Source organism: Octodon degus, unplaced genomic scaffold, assembly GCF_000260255.1.
Source record: "Octodon degus isolate 3935 unplaced genomic scaffold, OctDeg1.0 scaffold00017, whole genome shotgun sequence".
Taxonomy (NCBI): domain Eukaryota; kingdom Metazoa; phylum Chordata; class Mammalia; order Rodentia; family Octodontidae; genus Octodon; species Octodon degus.
In genome coordinates, this window is record NW_004524593.1 from 14,389,105 (window position 1) to 14,407,591 (window position 18,487).

General features: G+C 51.2%; 2 protein-coding genes across 3 annotated transcripts in view; one reads left to right on the forward strand and one right to left on the reverse strand.

The window, feature by feature from the left end:
• Tmem206 (transmembrane protein 206) overlaps positions 1-2,879 on the reverse strand; it is a 27,941-nt gene extending 25,062 nt beyond the window's left edge. For both annotated transcript variants that reach the window (XM_004626853.2, XM_023710178.1), the window contains exon 1: positions 2,720-2,879. In XM_004626853.2, the coding sequence (XP_004626910.1) occupies positions 2,720-2,755 (36 nt within the window). In that variant the 5' untranslated portion in view covers positions 2,756-2,879. The remainder of the gene's footprint in view (positions 1-2,719) is intronic.
• A 7,113-nt stretch (positions 2,880-9,992) lies between these two features.
• On the forward strand, positions 9,993-18,114 carry Nenf (neudesin neurotrophic factor). The gene is made up of 4 exons (XM_004626854.2): positions 9,993-10,181; positions 15,137-15,197; positions 16,103-16,206; positions 17,633-18,114. Exons 1-4 carry the CDS (start codon positions 10,002-10,004, stop codon positions 17,807-17,809), a joined length of 522 nt encoding a protein of 173 aa, XP_004626911.1. The 5' UTR covers positions 9,993-10,001; the 3' UTR covers positions 17,810-18,114.
• Positions 18,115-18,487: the final 373 nt, after the last annotated feature.

Sequence of the window (18,487 nt, forward strand, 5' to 3'; positions counted from 1 at the left end):
CTCTCTCTCTCTCAAATAAATAAAAAAAAAAAAAATTAATTAATCCAATTCTATGGGTCAGGATGATGAAGCTCAGCAAACTCAAGGAAATTCCTGCCTATTCATTTCTTACCACCACTGAAACAACACACCACCAAGTGAGTGGCTACAAACACCAGGACTCTTGTGTGATTATGGGGGCTGAAGTCTGAGACCAAGGAGTGAGTGGGGCTGGCACCTCTGAGCTAAGGAAGAACATAACATGTTCCACATCTCTCTTGGAGTTTCTGGTGATTTCGCAGCAATCCTTGGCATTCCTTGGCTTACAGCCGCATCTGCCTGCCAATCTCAGACTCCATCTTTACAAGTCATTCTCCCTGTGCCTGTGTCCCTCCAGAGTCACCTTCTTTAAGGACATTGGCATGCTCGATTAGGGGTCCCACCCTACTTCAGCATGATCCTGTCTTTACTATACCTTAAATGACCTTATTTCTAAACCCAGACATACAGCACCTACCTGGCAAATGTGAGGTCCTGAGTTCAATTCCCGAGACCAAAAGATAAATAAACACAGATATAGTCTAAGGTACTGGAGGAGGTTAGGACTCCATGAGTCTTTCTGAGGCACAGTGCATGAAGTGGAGGTTCAACTCACTACTCTTCCCATGGCCATACAGCCAAAGGAAAGAGCTAGAAAACAAGTCTAAATTAGTCTAGTTCCAAAGCCCATGACCTTAACCACTTCCCAAAGCCAGAGGAAATGTTGAATCTGCTGAGAAGGGGGAAAAAAGTGCAGATGGTGAGGCTGGCGTTAGAGCTCTCCAGAAGGCTGGTTGAACATCAACTTGGGCTGCAAGCGACAGACGCAGTGGGCAGTCCAGGTGATAGCGATAATTAGTAGCCTGGTAATAATCTCTGTATCAGTTTCCTCACCAGTCCTGTGGGCAACTGTGCCACTGAGGAAGGCAGAAGGCAAACAAAGATAATCAACAGTCCCAAGGCTTGGGAAGAAGGCATGTGGAGGAGGAGCTATCGCTGCACTGGCAGAGGGAGAAGAGATAGGGTTCCCAAGACTTTCTCAGGCTCATGGTGTCCTCATTTCAGGTCTTCATTTCAATTAACTCCAGGAGACTACAGTATAAAACAGCTGTCATGCATCTAAGGTTCTTCCATATCCCCCGCCACACCTCCACTCTTGCCCCTTAGAATCAGGCAAAATCTCCAGGATTAAGCCTTCCACGCACAAAAGAAAACATGTGTGAGAGGGTCGAGAGCCTGAGAAAGGCCCCACAGGGCAGAGGTCACTTAGTGGGAGCACATGCTGCAGCACCCCAAAGCCTCATTGGCCAAAGGAAGAGAAAGACGTTGTGACCCCGGGAGGGCAGCGTTCTCTGACCCCCACCTCACGGAGGCTCCCATCAGTTCCCCGACCTCCTGCAGCCCCATCAGGCCCACCAACTTGCCCGGCCAAATCCTCAGTATTCCCACACCCCAAAGCAAAATCTCCCTCAGGAAAGACACTTAACTTGGAACTAGGTCCATACTCAGACTGATCCCAGCAAGAAAGATGCAGGACGTTCTCTGGGCTGTCTTGGAACTGAACAAGGCACAGGGAGGGGGCTCTCCAAGCACCCTGCACCACAGTGAACAACCCCCTGACCCACCAGAGGGCTCACCCCTGCAGGCAGCAGCCCTGACTATAAGCCCTGCTGGGCAGAGACACTGTGGGCTAGCCATGAACAAGAAATGATCCTGATAAGGAAGGATCCAAAACTCCCTAGGAGCTGACGCTTCCCCCATGCTGAGAGGCTGCTACCTCGATGCCAGGCACCTGCTGGCACTTGCCACATCCTTGGTCTTTCTTCAACAGTGAGCTTCCAGTGTGGCCAAAACCTAGGGGATGAGGAGATGCTGAGGTAATGAGAGATAGGGTGCTAAGGTGAGCGGCTCTGAACGACCCCTACCCCCTCGGAAGTCTGAGTGTTCTGGGTAGACCAGGGCAGCAACATCTGCCTATGAACAGAACTGCTCCGGGATTGGGGCATCGCCTCAGAGCAAATCTGAACTGTGGAGGAAAAGACTGAGGGACAGGTAGCAATATAGTATCACAGTCCAGTGCTCAGAGCAGACACAGGGATGCAAACTGCACAAACTGCCGGCGGACTAAAGTTGCGGAACTGCGGGGCTTGGCTAACCAGCGGGCGGTCGCAGAAGGGGACCAGGGTCTGAGGACCGGAGGAGGAAGAGGAGCGCAGTGTCACTAGGAGCTGGAGGCGCCCGGAGGCAGAGCCCCGCAGAAGGAAACGCAGGCGCCCGCAGCACAGGGCAGACAAGAGACAAAGGACTGCGAAGAGCGTGGCCGGCGGGGGGAAGGGGAGCGAGACCGGACGAGGGACCGAGAGCAGCGAGCTGCAGCTCGGATGGCGAAAGCGCTGCGTCGGGGTTGGGCGGACACCGAAACAGGAGGTCAGTGCCCCCGTCTTTCTCCAGTTAGGGGGTCCACGAGGCCTGGAGTTTGCCAGGGGCGCGTGCCTCGCGCGCATCGGCTCTGCGGGGAGCGGGACGCCGCCACTTGTCGCCAAGAACCTCGCTCGGCCGGCCGCGCGCGGAACTGAGCCGGGGCTCGGGCCTCACCTGCCGGCCCCGGGTCGCCTCCCCGCCGGCCTCCGCCGCGAGCTGCCCCCCCTCCGGCGCCCCCCGCCCCACGGACGCTTTCCTCCCGCGCCCCACGCGTTCCTACCTCCTGGTAGGACGTGGAACGTTCCTGCCGGATCATGGCACTGGGCGAGACAAAGCGCACCTGAGAACCCGCGACGGCCAGCGAGGCGCAGGTAGGACACGCCGACGCCGCAGCGCGGGGACCGCCTGGCTTTGCGTGGCTGATGCGGTTCCCAGGGCAGTCCTGGAGACCGGGGGGGGGGGGGGCGCTTCGGGCATGCGCAGCGTCCCAGCCGGCGCCGGGCCGCGCAGGGGTCGCTGGGAAATGCAGTTCCGGGTGGGGACTGGAGCCGGGCCGGAGACTCACGTGCCGGCGCCTGCTCACTTCCTCTCTTTGTTGCCGGGGTACAGATGCACTAAGTGAATATGGGGTGGAACTAACAGGCCTGGCCAGAGGAGGGCAGGACCCGAATCTGTAACTACAGGAGGAAGTTTGCTTGACCTGACACTTTATAACCGTGAGAATTTTCTGTGTGTCGTGAACAGAATGCCCTTGATCCTGCAAGGAGCCCTGCAAAAGGGAGAATGTTTTTCTCCTGATTGTACAGATGAAAACTGAGGCCCCTTGTTTCATAAAGGATGGAAGGAGCGCGAAGACCAAAGTGAATATTATTTGGCCCAGGAATATTATTATTATGTCTGTAGGTGGAGTCCAAATTCTTTGAACCGGGGATTGAATTTAGGCCCTTGCACTTACCAGGGAAGCACTTACTCCACTGAGCCATCTCCCCGGCCCCTCTATTGGTGTTCTGACTGGGCTCCTCGCTTGCGGGTCTTGAAATGCTCCGAGCCCTGCAGACTTCCGCCTGCTGCTCAGGGGCTTAGGGCTCATGCACCAAACCCCAAAATGACTCATGTAGTGAACCCCAAAAGCACTACTCAACCACAGCAGAAGCCTAGAGCCCTAAAGGTGGCAGAAACTTGGGTGTTGGGCCTGTGGTAGGGTGGGCCAGAGGACCACGCCTTCCTCTCCTCCTGCCTGAACAGCCTATCTGGGTGGTGCCCTGGGCAACTCAGCAGTGAGGCCGATAAGAGGCTGCTTATTGTGTTTGGTGAATGCTGCTTTGTGCCCAGGGCAGCTGCAGCTCTGCAGCCTCCCCCACAGTCCGCTGGCTTCTGCCCTCCTTAGCCCAAGCCTGGGAGCTCAGGCCACATCAGAGCACCCAGCCTCCTGGAGTTTGCAGTGGGAGGTGGTCGCTTCTCCATCTGGCCCTGACGTCCATTAAATGGGACAGTGTGTAACACTCACAGGCACTCCACATGTTTGGTAAGTTTATGAATGGAACACTTATTCCAGCCAGGTTGTTTGCCAAAATTAAAAAACACAACAAGCAACAAATTAAATGTGTATTAATGCAAGCGTGATTGATAGCCCTTTCCACATGATCACACAATTTTAGAACTGGAGGGAGCCTATTCCAGCTCTATTATTTCTCTCCATTCCTTATTGCTGTGATCAAACTGGAAAATGCAGGGCCCGCACTGGCAAAGGAAAATAAAGGGTCCGCACTGGCTGAAACAACATTCAACTTGGTTTACTGAATGTAATGTTCCAGGCACCGGAATATTGAATGCACGTGCTATTCCACACCCTTGCTCCTGTGGCTGTTCCTTGTTAGAAGAGAGGCAGCAATAAATACATAAGCAGTTTCCAGCTCTCTGGTTCCCTCATGAGCACATACCCAGCAGGTTTCAACCCTCTCACTGGAATAGAGCTGTTCAAGGTCCCAACAACTTCTCTACTGTCAGCTCAGATGGCCGTTTCCTACATTCCTCTCCCTTGATTTACCTGCAGCTTTGAACTGGTGCCAGCTCCCCTCTGGGATATACTTTGTCCCCTGGCCTCCAGGCACCTGCCGATTCCCACTTTCCTCCTACTTCACTTCTGCTCCTTCCCACTCTCCTGTGCTAATTTCCCCTCGCCTCAGCTCTGCAGAGCAGCCGCTCCAAAGCTAGGTCTTCCATCTCCTTTCCACTTTCTGCCAAGCAGCCAGTCTCAGGGCTGCAATTGTCATCTATGCCCTGATAGGAATCCACTGATTCCCCCTGACAAAATGAGTTGAAATTCTAGCTTGAGTGCCTCAGAATATGACCTTACTTGGAAGTAGGGTCCTTACAGATGTAAATAGTTGAGATGAGGTCATAATGGAGTAAGGTGGTCCCTTAATCCAATATGAGTTCTTATAAAAAGATGGGCCGGGGAGATGGCACAGTAGAATAAGTGCCTGCCTGGCAAGTGCAAGGGCCTGGGTTCAATCCTTGGTTCCACGAAAAAAAAAAAAAGATGGAAGATGATGTAAAGCAGACACACAGGGATATGTCCAGGTGATAGCAGAAGCAGAGGCTGCAGTGAGGCAAATATAGGCATGATACCTCCAATCATTCACTTGTTCCTTACAGGTAGCAGCTGCAGGGGCCTGCTCCTCTGTCCCTTGATCAAGCAAGAGGCGGTATCCCAAAGATTGCCTTTCACCACCAGAGGCTACCAACTAGCAAGAAAGGAGTCTAGCCAGAGTCTCCTAGGATTTAGGGTCCTGTGACATCTTGATGCCACATATCCAGCCTTGAGCATTTTGAGAGAGACAGTTGCTGCTGTCTTAAGCCATCCAGTCTGTGGTCCTTTGGTGGAGCAGCCAGAAGAAACTAACACAACTCCTGAGGGTACACAAATTCATGATTTCCGGCCTCTGTTTTGCCCCAGAGGCCCAGGCTCCCCTGCCCTGCTGCCCAGGTGACTCTACCCCAGCATGTCCACCTGGCAGCTGCTGAGCACAGCTACTGAGGCAGAAACCCACACCAGGTTGCCTGGCTCACAGTCTTGGCTCTGTCACTTACAGACTTCGTGATCTGCGAGAATTGATTTCATTTTCCTGTGTCTCAGTTATAGCATGTGTAATACGGGAACATTGCTATCTATTTTCAGAGCTCTGCAAGGATTAAATGAGCTATCCCATATAAAACTTAGAAAATCATCCAGCACCTGTAAGCAGGAGGATAGTGTTTATGGTTGTTATTGGGTTTAGAGTGGAATCCGGAGCTCTTGCTACTCTGAATCAGCTCCTCACAGCCTCTTCCAGTGTATTAAACTGTCCTCTCCTGGGTGGTGGCCCAAACTCTTAGAGTCATGTCAATTCCTCCTTTTTCTTATTTTCCACGTCTAAGTCAGCAAATCCTCTTGACTCTACTTTACAAACTATTCAGAGCCTGAGCACTTTTTACCACGTCTACCACTAGCGCTCTAAGGTAAGCCACCAGAGTTGCTCTTACTTTTTACCACCTCTACCACTAGCACTCTAGGGAAAGCCACCAGAATTGTTCTTCTTTGATGCTTTTCTATAGCCTCCAGGCTGGCCTGTCTATTCAACTCTTGCCACTTTGTAGGCTTTTCCAGCCACAGCAGCCAGGGAGAGCTTATTCAGTAGTCAGATAATGGCATTCTTCTACTCTAATCCCTCTAAAGCCAAAGTCCCCACAGGGGCCTGCCATTGATCCCTATAGGCTCTGTCCCCTAGAAACCACCCTTGTACTCCTATGTGCCCCCCCTCTCCCAGCTCCAAGGTGCTGGACACATACTTGCCTGTTGGGAGCTGCTGAAGATGGAAATTGGTCAAATGTGTGAGGGCAGGACTAGGCCTCAGGGCCTAAAGCAGTCAAACTACCTTAGTCCTGGGAAAAAGCATCCTGCCTGGTTAATGTCAGCTATTAGTCACTAGGCAACCTTCTGTCACCACTTGATACTAACTTTGCAAAGGTATAAATAAACATCCCTACTGTTGCTGGGGACAGGGGTCATTTGCCAATCAGGCAATTGTCTATCCACCTGACCTCAGTATTATGGCTTGTCTTTACTTTCTAAATCCACTCCCCTGGGGACTACCAAGAGACCAACAAATCCCTACACTGGCCTAAATTAGATAGAAATATTATAGGTAGACAGGGTTAGGCCCTCAAGGAGACAATATGGAAAATAAGGTGACTTTGCAACTTGGAAGAGACAGACACTCCCATATGGGCCACACCTCAAGACAAAAGAGGAAACAAATACAGCTACATACTTCCCCAGGGATGGACATCAGGGATTGGTACTCTAAATAGGTATCAATCACCTTGAAAGAGCCCCAAAAGAGTCATTAACCCAACCCTAACAGGAAGAGACTGTATTTATGCCCACTTGATGCATGGCTTGTTTCCCCATTTTATTTTATTTATTTTTTTTTAATTTTATTTATTTGCTTATTTGTGTGTGTGTGTGTGTGTGTGTGTGTGTGTGTGTGGCCAGCTCAGCCCACCAGGGGGCGGGACTGGCTGGCATGTGGTGCTGGGGGATTGAACCATGGTCCCTGTGCTTTGCTAAGCTTGTTCTAAGTAGGTGCTTTAGACCACTGAGCCATCTCACCAGCCCTCCCCATTTTATTTTGATTAAATAAATTTTACTTGAGCAATGGTGTTTGTAATCTCATTAGTGGACCATAGTACTTTCTCACCTCATGCCCACCTAAGGGAGTTCCCATGGGTTTCACCCTAGACCCACCTTACTACATGATTTTGCTCTATAAAATCCCTGGAAAAGGCAACTTTCCAGGCAACTACCCACTAGGGTCCCCGTTTGTCCCCCTCTTGGACAGAAGCTTTCTTTCCCAATAAATATTTTACTCTTAACCTCTGTTTTGTTCCAAAAAATTCATTCTTCAATTTTAGAGAACACAAACTTGTCCAAGTACCTTTCAGGTCAGGAGGGTCATTTCCCCCCATATCATCACCATCTTCCAAACGCCCATCTCTGAACATGAGACTCTGGGGCAACATCTGAGATCTAAACCATGCACCTTCTCTGCACGTTCTTTCAAGGCAGCAAACTCCACGGGTGGTACACCCCTCTGCTCTATTTTCCTCCTTGACACACCCACCTTTGACCAATTTCTCTTCCATCCTCCTTCACTAGAATAGACTCCATGAGCACAGGTCTTAGGCATTGTGTTCTCTGCTGCATCCCAGGACCTCTGATAGCGCTTCGCTTTACCAGTGGTTCCAGTTATTGTGGACTGAATAACTGAACAAAACAGCTTCACATAACAAGAACACAAAAGAAAATAAACAGATAGATGATAGGGATTGATAGAGTAGCTACAAGCTAGATTGGTTGATTTATAGAGGGGCCTCATGAGGAGGGAGGGAGGGAGGGAGGGAGGGAGAGGGGAAAAAAAGAGGAGGAAGGGCTGGTGAGATAGTTTGGTGGTCTAAGCACCGGCCTGGCAAGTGTGAGGACCCGGGTTCAATCCCTGGTACTGCATGCTATGCCGACTCTGCACTGTGCCAGCCACTGAAACCAGGTGTGGTGGTGCATGCCTGTAATCCCAGCTCTGGGGATGCTGAAACAGGAGGATCACTATGAATATGATCTGTGTAGCAAGACCTTGTACCAACTAAATAAGTAAATTTTTAAAAAGAGGAGGAAAAGGATGGGATAGAGGGAAGATACAGAGAAAAGCCTCCTGATGGTGGTTTCTTTCAGTGAGATGCAAATGACTGCACCCCAGCAGAGGGGCTGGGCACAGTGCAAAGGCCTGAGGCTGGAGCACAAGCTGAAGGCAGGGTAGCCCAGGACCACAGTCAGGGAGGTGCGCAGACCAGAACCAGGAGGCCGGGCTGCGCTGCTCCTGAGCCTGTTTGCTTCTAAGCTGGGCCTTCCCTTAGCCTGCTTAACACGGGGTTGCAGGATCTGGCCCAATGGGCTCAGGGCTCAGCATTTCAGGAGGAAATGTTGCCCAGGGTGGGGGGAAGGGAAAACCAAGGCTTTCCTGAGCCTGCCTGCTGTGCAGCTGCTGCCCTAGCACCTCCAGCCCTCACACAAAGGCTTCAGCAGGTGAACCACCTCCTCTTTCCCATGACTCACTATAGGATGGTGGCTTCCTATGGCTGTCTCCCCTGGGCTGCCTCTTGTTGTGCCCCGGCCTCTTCTATCACCAGCGTGGTCACCTTCCTACGTCACAGCATTCTGCTTTACTTAGTAGTTTCTGCTTCCTCACAGGTGACTGAGTCCAAGTGCTCTGAACAGAAGAATGTGGGACCAAGAGAAACAGAAAACAGTCAGAAAGCAAAGGGCATGGAACACATTGTTCACCTAGACTCATCCTTCACATGAGCAGTGGGAACCACAGAAAAGCCTTTGGCGTAAAGATGCTCCTGCCTCACAGGCCTGCAGAGAGAGAGGGGGCTCAAGCAGAAAGGCTGCACAATGAGCAACAGCCGAGGCCAGATATTCTACTCTGGAGTCTTTTAGCCCAGAGGTCCCGTGTGCAGCCACCTGGTACATGGAGATCATCAAAGAATACTTTCTGAATAAATGAATGAGTTTAGACTTGCAGAAATGTTAGGTATTGTTTGAGGTATATTTTTGTGTGTTGCTCTATCTTTTGTTAAAATCCCATTGGCGATTAGCATTTGGGGGGAGAGGGTGGAGGGAGGGAGACAGAGGAGGGAGTCCTAGTGACATAGGGAATGAAACTCCTGACCTGAAAGGTACCCAGGACTAGTTTGTGTTCTCTAAAACCAAAGAATGAATTTAGGAACAAACGGAGGGTAAGAGCAGAATATTTATTGGGGGAAAGGAAGCTTCTGTCTGAGAGGGACAGAAAGGGGGCCTGAGCAGGTTGCCCCAGGAAGCTACTATTCCCAGGGGTTTTTATAGAGTAAAACCATGTGATGAGGCAGGTCTAAGGTAGACAACATGGGAACTCACTTAGATGGGACAAAACTATGGCCCGCCAATAAGTTACAAGCACCGTTTCTCTGGTAAAATTGATTAAATCTTGAACTAAATGGGGAAGCCAGTCACGTAGCAAGCGAGCACAAATACAGAACAAAGAGTTTATCCAGCAGCCAGTAGTGGTTGGATTAGTGACTCTTCCTGGCTTCCTCAAGGCGATGATCAATCCCAGATGCTTATCTTGAGTGAGGTGAGCATTTGTTGGATCTTTGGTCGTTAGCTCTAGCCCACAGCGGAAGCATCCATCTCCCTCACAGTTCGAAAGTATCTTGTCTGCTGTGCTGTCTCTGTGGGGGCCGGGCCCGTCTGACTGCCTGTAACATTTCTATCTAATTCAGCTGTCTACAACACTAAGTTATAAATAAACTTTCTAAAGGTGAATGCAGCTCTGGATCACGCGGGAAGCCGGTACAGGCACGACCCTGGCGAGCTGTCCCAGGCTGAGCGCTGACTTTAGGTCCCAAGCTTGAGGCCGGAGGCGGGGTTTCCGGCAGCCCGCCCCGCTCCGCCGGCCGGCCCGGAGGAGCCCCGCGCCCCCATGGCGGAACCCGCGCCCGGGTGGCGGCCGCTGCCGCTCGTCGCGCTGGCCCTGGCTCTCCTGGCGCTGGCCCCCGGGCCGCCCGAGGTCCGGGCCGGGCAGACTCCGCGCCCCGCCGAGCGGGGGCCCCCGGTGCGGCTCTTCACCGAGGAGGAGCTGGCGCGGTACGACGGCGCCGAGGTAGGCGGCGGAGGACCGGGCCGCGGGGACTTGGGCCGGGCGTGAGCGTGGCGAGGGGGGCGCGTCCAGCCCTGCGCTTCGGGTCCGTGCCCAGGCCGCGTTTTTGCTGCAGAGTCGTAGGTGTCTGAAGGTGGCTTCCTCGGGTCGGCCCCTCTGCCGCTCCCTGGCCCGGGGAGGAGCCGGGCTTTTCCTGCACTTCCTTTTCCTGCTTGTCCATCCCAGGCCTCCTCAATCCCACAGTTAATGTCTGTGTCTTTCGGGATGACCCTGAACTGGGAGCAAAGCCCGAGGGGAAACCTGGAGATCAGAGGCAAGACCCCGCCACGCGCGCGCGCGCGCACACACACACACACACACACACGACTCGGAAATCCCAGCCCCTGTCCATGGGGCTGGCCCAGAGGAATGGTCGCCTAGTGTGGGAACTCGACGCTACCAAGGGGAACGCCAGGGTGTTTGGGGGTGTTAGATGGGGATCCGCTGTGGTGGGGAGAGGAGCTACCACCTGTACCGCGGATGTTCAGGGCTGGCAGGAACCAGCCTCCTTCCGCAAAGATGGGGGAGCCAAGGCATCACACAGTTAGTGGTAGAGCAGGAAGGACCCACTAGGAAGCACTTGATTGTTGTCTTAACCAAACCCTCTGGCCCCGGACTTAACTGCCTTTAGACAAGGACGACTACAGGGGACAGGGGAGCCTGGCCCTTAGGAAGTGGTACCTGCTTCAGCATCATTTGCCAACAGGTTGGTCAGAAGGGTGAGTCTAGGAAGACTCTGGGAGGGAAGGAGTCATGACACTGTGGGCGAGGATGTTAAGGGACATCTTTGGGAGCAGCAGAGATTGGCCCAGTGATCCAGTCAGGGGCTGTGTGCAGCAAAGAGTTCACCCAGCAAGCAGTCTGCTGTCCGAGGGAAACGCCTGTCCTGGTTGGTGTCTGGATTCCCTGTGGTGCCCAGGCCAGATACAGGGACAGTGTGGTTTATGTTGAACATGGTGCATCACACACAGCACCCTCACCACCCCCACAAATGCCTTGGCGCTGAGTCTCCTGGGAGCCCCAATTCCAAGCCCAGTCCTTGTGGTTCTACTGTGTTGCTGGGCCTGGGGAGGCTCACACTTGGATTTCCCCCACATTCCACCAGATGCGTAAAGCTCTTCCAGATGGGGGAGATGGTGTTGGGGACCTGCAGCACAGAGTCCGAGGGGGGAGAGAGAGATCATGGTGGAGGGTGCAGCTGCAGTGCCTGGGTGTTTGGATGTTTTTGTTTTTTTTTTTATTTATTTGAGAGAGAGAGAGAGAGAGAGAGAGAGAGAGAGAGAGATGTGTGTGTGTGGCCAGCTCAGCCCACCAGGGGGCGGGGCTGGCTGGCATGTGGTGCTGGGGGATTGAACCGCGGTCCCTGATGCCTTGCCAAGCTTGTTCCAAGTAGGTGCTTTAGACCACTGAGCCATCTCTCCAGCCCCATCTAACAAGGATTTCTAACTGGTGGTCAGCTTCTTACACCCAGCTGAATTAAACTAGCATGGTGCTGGGTGCAGGAGGCCCACCTGAGGGCTGTTGCCAGCAGCATAAAGGCAGAACAGGAGAAGCTGCTGGAACACTGTTAGGGGTGCTGTTTGGAGAAGCTGTTGGAGCTCTTGGACACTGCTAGGTCTCTTGGGCTGTTCTGTTGAAGGACCTTGCCATGCTGGCTTTCCTGATAAACTTTGGTGGAGCTCTGGTCCTCATCTTGAGCATCGCTTTCTGGCTCTGGGGGGAAGATGGTGCACTGCTCAGCCTCCTGAAGGAGCTTGTCCCATTGGCTTTCCTGATGGGAACTCAACTTTCCTCATCTCTGGAGGAGCTCGGGACCTCACTGTTGCTGAGGATGGCTGTGGTACCTTTGGGGAAGCTCTGGTACTTACCTTGAGCGTTGCTTCCTGGCTCCAGTTCAGATCCCCCAGCTTGCTAGCACAGATCCTTCATCCAGCTGGCATAGACTTCCTAGATTCCACCACTGATCCCTGAGTCTTTCCGGCACAGATCCATGAAGTGGACCTGCATGAGACTTCATTGTAGGCTCTAGACCTCCGGATGTGGGAGGCATCGTTAGGAGCTCTAGGTTTTCAGCTGGACTCATGCAGGATATCAGGATCCAGCCCTCAGCTGGAGTCTAGTGTTTATGTGTGTGGTTAGATTTCCTGCACTTATACATAATTCTTTGGGTGATTCATTATAAAATACTATTATGAAACATGTCTTGTATTATATTGTGCCCTTGCAAAAACCCCCAAACCACGAGACAAGGCCCCCCACTCATTCTGTGGGGACTAAAGGAGTGGTGAGAGGCAGAGGCCTGGTGTGATGCTCAGCAGAGTAAGCCCTAATAAACATCACTGGCAAAGCTCATTGAGAGCATTGAAGGAGAAACCAACTCAGGCTTGTCTGTTATTTTCTGTTTCATTGTCAAAAATCTGTCAATTAATTCCCCCACACCCACAAATAGGTTACCACCACCACCTGCAGTAGGAAAGCCTGGCTGCAGAACGTCAGAAGGCAGGGTTCTTCTACAGATAAAAAGCACCTGCAAGCTTCCGAGGTCCCTCAAGGAGCCCTTTCGGGCACTGACTAAGGACTGACAGTGTTGCAGTCTCAGAACCTCTGGCAAACAGCTGGTTCACCCTCCTGCACGCAGCAGGCTCCAGCTGTGGGTCCCTGCGGCATGGTAGTTGTCATGGCAATGCCTGTTCTGCTTGACCACAGATAAGCGGGAGGCTCAGCTGGCCAAGCACCCCATTCCCCAGAGGTCCCAGTGTCCTTCCGCAGGCAGTGGCCCTGGCTTTCTTGTCTGGCATCCCTGACACTCCCTATCTTTCTGGGTGGTCCTGAGTCTCGGATCAGTTTCCCCAGAGACTCGCCCTAGCCTGCTAAGTATGTCACTGGTGGCATGGGTGAGGAAATGGACACAACCTTGGGGGCCAAAACTCAGGGTCTAGAGCCCACCCTCCCTGATTCACTGTGCTGGGGCCAGGACCCTCAGATGGAGAGTGTTAGTGGTGAGAGGTGTGATGTATCTTCTGTTCCTGGTTGTTACCTCTTCTGTGACTCTAAGCACACAGAAGTGATAAGTACCAAAGAAAAGTCAGCACCATGGAAACAGATAAAATAGTGTGGTTAAGTGATAATGCTGGGCTGGTGAGATGGCTCAGTGGTCTAAAGCACCTACTTAGAACAAGCTTAGCAAAGCACAGGGACCGCGGTTCAATCCCCCAGCACCACATGCCAGCCAGCCCCGCCCCCTGGTGGGCTAAGCTGGCCACACAGAGACACACACACACAAATAAATTAGTTAATTAAAAAAAAAAAAAGAATCTTCAGTGTAAAAAAAAGTGATAATGCTAACGTATTTTTTAAAATTGCTATAAATGCATATATATAGCCCACTTGCTAAGCAGTCCCGGCAAAGGACCAGCTCATCACAGCAGAGGAGAGCAGAGCATCCTCACGTTGACAACTGCAATTGCTGGCCTGTAGCCATGCGTGGAAATGACCCTGGTGGCGAGGTGAAGGCAGCCTCAGTGAGGTCAGTGGGAGTTGTGGGGACTGTCGAGGGAGCCAGCTGGGGAAACGTAAGCCCTTGTGTGGGCCAGGTGCCACGGAGGTTTCCTCAGTGCTCCTTTGCAGGGTAGGTAGGTGGCTCCTTGCGACACTTAAAGACCCTGAGGCCTCCGAGGTGATGTACTCAGGAGAGATGGGTCCTTGAGTTAGCTGCTTAATGTCTCTGGCCTCGGTGCCTCTGTTAAACGTGGGCATGAGAACATGTGGCCATAAGCTCCTCGTCGAAGGCAGAAACCTCAAGAGCACTAGAGAGAAGTCATGCACCCAAGATTCCTGGAGACCCAGCAGCAACTCCCACACTCGGCAGGCTTGGGAGCCTCCTGACTGGGTCCCTGCACCCTAGTGAGATGGGAGACCAGGTCCCAGCCTGAGCTCACCCTGACAGAAAATCTAACCTCTGCTTTTGCCTCTGTCTGTCTGTCTGTCTCTGTCTGTCTGTCTCTCTCTCTCTCTCTCTCTCTCTCTCTCTCTCTCTCTCTCTCTCTCAAGAGTAGTGGTGAGGGGGCTGGGGAGATGGCTCAGTAGAATAAGCACTTTCCTGGCAAGCACAAGGGTCTGAGTTCAATCCCCGGTTCCGCAAAAAAAAAAAAAAAAAAAAAGAGTAGTGATGGGGTTTCTAAGTTACATTTCATGCCTAACATGGCAAAAACATAAAGCATAAACTCCATTCATAAAGGCAAACAGTACTGCTTAACATTTTTCTAGCGCTGTACATAGTTTAATATCTTTGAAGGACACACTGACAAGGATTAAGTGGTTACACTGTGTAGGATCTTTGGCCCAGGAATTCTGTGTATTGAATGAGGCCTCAAGGAAGTCACTCACCAACTTGGACTGTAATTTGTAGGAAGATACTCGGAATGCTGCCATTTATAATTCCAAGGACTTGGAACCACCCTAACATCCAAAATAGAAGGCCAGCTACAGAAGCAGGTGCAGAGTCACTCATGAGAGAGGTCTTGTGTGTCTGAGTGACAGCCATGTCCAGCACACAGAAATGTCATGTGAGGTAACGCTACCTCCAAGACACAAAGTACCAAGTAGATGTCCACACCGATGGCATCTATGTGTGTCCACTGATGATGCGGAAATGTGGGCTGATTTAATATTCTTTGAATATTTATTTGCATGAAGTTGCTTCAGTTCCTGGTGTTTTTAAAGAGATTGTCAGGTTCTTGCCATGATACGTTGTGAATTTTCCAGGGCTTTGCCCAGGTAGGTAGTGAGCTCACCAAGGACCAGATGGGGGACTTTAGTCATTGGTCTTTGCACAGCCCCTGACTAGAAGAGGTTTTCCTAACTCTACCTCAGAAGCTGGGCCCTCGGAGGTGTCTTCATATTTCTCCCCTGCTTTCTAGGAAGACCAGCCCATTTACTTGGCGGTGAAGGGAGTGGTGTTTGATGTCACTTCCGGCAAAGGTAAGTGGCTAGGCATTTTGAACACTTATGTCTGAAGAGCTTGGAAGTCAGTATGGGCACTTGGAGGAGTGAGGAAAGGGAGGGCATGCCAGGCAGGTCCTTTGTCTTTCACCTTAAATGACCGGATTGAGTTTGCCTTTGTCGTTAGGTTATTTCTGTTGCCCTACTCGACCTCATTATGGCCTTGCTGCTACTCAGAAGTCCTGCGTGGATCTCCACTGCCTATGCAACCAAATTCAAATCTGATGATTTACTCTAGTGAAACAGTGAGAGAATTGTTCAGTGGAGAGTTAGCATAGTAAGATGTTATAGAACATTTTAGTGCAGTTTAGCAGTTTTCCAGGCTGTAAATACAAAGGCAGGAGTGGTAACAGTTCATCTTTTTTAATTCTGTTAGTGAATAGAAATAGACTTGGCTTCCACCAACATTTTTTTTTATAAAGTTATTTTATTTATTTATTTATTTTTAATTTTAATTTTATTTATTTGTGTGTGTGTGTGTGTGTGTGTGTGTGTGTGGCCAGCTCAGCCCACCAGGGGGCGGGGCTGGCTGGCATGTGGTGCTGGGGGATCGAACAGCGGTCCCTGCGCTTTGCTAAGCTTGTCGTAAGTAGGTGCTTTAGACCACTGAGCCATCTCACCAGCCCCTTCCACCAACATTGAAGAGAACTGGAGGTTTGTCTTGTTTTCATTTTCCTATTTGACTTTTTATACAAATCAGCCCCCATTGCGACTTAGTCTATGTTTTGAGTTCATGGAACCCAGCCTGCTGGGTGGGGTGGGCTGCTGGCTTGCTATTGCCATTTCTTCATCTGTCGCCAGGCCTGGAGCCTTTCTTAGTGTTGAGTAGGGCCTTGGAGTCCCCAACACTTGCAAACCCATGCTCTTCCTTCCTCTCACTACAGAGTTTTATGGGCGAGGAGCCCCCTACAATGCCTTGACCGGGAAGGACTCCACCAGAGGGGTGGCCAAGATGTCGCTGGACCCTGCAGATCTCACCCATGACACTGTAAGCCAAATCATGGGCTGCTGCCAAAATGCCCCCTACCCTCAGCCATCGCCATCTTTCTAATGGTTGTACAACAGTAAGGCTGCTTAATTGGCCTATTTCCATCCGGTCCGCTTAGGGTCCTAGCTAACCCGGTTCTTGAATTAGATTATCATGTGTATAATGCTTAAAAAGCAATCTTCAGGGGCTGGGGAGATGGCTCAGTAGAGTAAATGTTTCCCTGGCAAGCACAAAGGTCTGAGTTCAATCCCTGGTTCTGCAAAAAAAAAAAAAAAAAAAAAGCAATCTTCAGTGGCTCCCCTTTGTCTAGAGCCAATTTCAAACTCTTGTGAACTTACAATCCTCACAGTTTGGCCCTGACCTACCTTGGTGGCCCAGTTGTCCTTCCAGCCACACCTTGGTAGGGCTCCCCCAGTCCTTGTCAGCATTTCTCTTTATCTCTGAGACCCACTCTGGGTAGCTAAGTAAGGTGAGAAGTAAGGTGGATGAAGTAAGGTGAGAAGCAAGTTCTCCATGCCTATATTTCTGTGGAAGAGAAAATAGTATTTTAAAAAAAGGTAAGCCCCACAGTAAGGCTAAGATTCATCCCGATGGGGCTTAATGTTAAATTGCTATGGGGATAAAAATAGAATGAGTCCAGCTCTTAAACCATAACATTATAGAAATACATCACAAAAGCGGAAGTGTGTTAGGCACCTTTCATTACTATAACAAAATAACTGAGAAAACTATTCAAAAAAGAAAAGATTTATTTTAGCTCACAGTTTTAGAGGTTGCAATCCATGCCCAGTGGAACCCATTACTTTTGGGCCTGAGGCAAGACAATACTGCTTGGCCAGGAAGCCCAACAGCGGAAGGGCTCTTGTCCCGTAATCCTCCTCAAGGTCCTAACTCCTGTGACCCGACTTCCTCCCCCGAAGCACTACTTGTGCTCAATAGCGCCCTCAGGATCCCAAGCCTTTAACACATGTGCCTTAAGTACAGGGATCTTCTAGGTCTAAGCTGCAACAGGAAATGTCCATAACTTACAGTAGGAACGTGGAGTGTGGTAAGATTAATCAGGAAGAAGTGCCCAGAGCACACCCCAGCCCTACCCCAGGATTCCTGTTCTCTGGAGTCTTTAATTCCCACATCCATTAAGCAGCAAAAAATGATGTCATTGCTCCCCACACCCCATACCCCATCTTCACACACTGGGTTGTCTTTTTTTTTGCGGAACTGGGGATTGAACTCAGGCCCTTGCACTTGCCAGAGAAGCGCTTATTCCACTGAGCCATTTCCCCAGCCCCTGGGTTGTCTTAAAAAAATCCATTTTTTATTGTTGATATGGTTTTCTTCTTGCACCTGGATGTGGGGAGGACAAGGCAGGGCTAGCGCCACACACAACTCATTGATGCATCCTGTGTTTCCTGTGTTTCTCTCCAAGACGGGGCTCACAGCCAAGGAGCTGGAGTCCCTGGAAGATGTCTTCACCAAGGTGTACAAAGCCAAGTACCCCATCGTCGGCTACACAGCCCGGAGGATCCTCAACGAGGATGGTAGCCCCAACCTGCACTTCAAGCCTGAAGACCAGCCCCACTTTGACATCAAGGATGAGTTCTGATGTCCCACTGAGTGGCAGCTTCTCGGGAGGGTGAGGATGGGGGCAGGCACCAGATCTGCAAAACAGTCTGCCTGGAGCCCTCGAGTCACCAGATCTGAACAAAGCAGCCTTTAACCCAGAGCAGCAGCTGCCTTTATAGTCCTTGGGCAGGAGTGCTGTCCTCCCAGGTGTCCCTGCCCAATGTTGACATCAGCCATTTGGGCGCTGGATTCTGAGTGGCCTTTGTGTCTTCTGTATAGTTTTCTGTACTTGGCAAATTTTCTATTGTGATCCCATTTATAACAAAAATAAACTTCCTGTTGTTACAAAAAGAGAATCCTTCCACATGAGGCGCCTTCTTTGGGGACTTGTCATACCCCCTGTAGGTTGGTCTGCCTGTACATCTTCCTACTTTCTGTCACCCTGCCTATGCAAAGACTGGGCATCAGGGCCCACACAAGTAGGATGGCAGGAGTGGAGAGGGATTTGCCCGGAGGGCGGGCACTGGGGAAGGGGGAAGTAGAGCCAGCCGCAGCCCCATGTGACTGGAGAGGTGTTTGGAAGTTTACGCCCAGCTGGGCAGAGCCTGGCCAGAGTCCTCCCAAGGATGGTGACAGGCACACTGAACTGCAATCAGATTTCAGGAGGACACTAGGCAAGGTCTGGAGACATTTTTAGTTGTCATAACTGCAGGAGCTA

Excerpts from the sequence above, each read along its gene's own strand:
- Nenf (XM_004626854.2), top strand. The coding sequence starts at position 10,002 with ATGGCGGAACCCGCGCCCGGGTGGCGGCCGCTGCCGCTCGTCGCGCTG. Across the intron at positions 15,198-16,102 it reads TGATGTCACTTCCGGCAAAG|AGTTTTATGGGCGAGGAGCC; the intron begins GTAAGTGGCTAG and ends CTCTCACTACAG. Across the intron at positions 16,207-17,632 it reads CAGATCTCACCCATGACACT|ACGGGGCTCACAGCCAAGGA; the intron begins GTAAGCCAAATC and ends TTTCTCTCCAAG.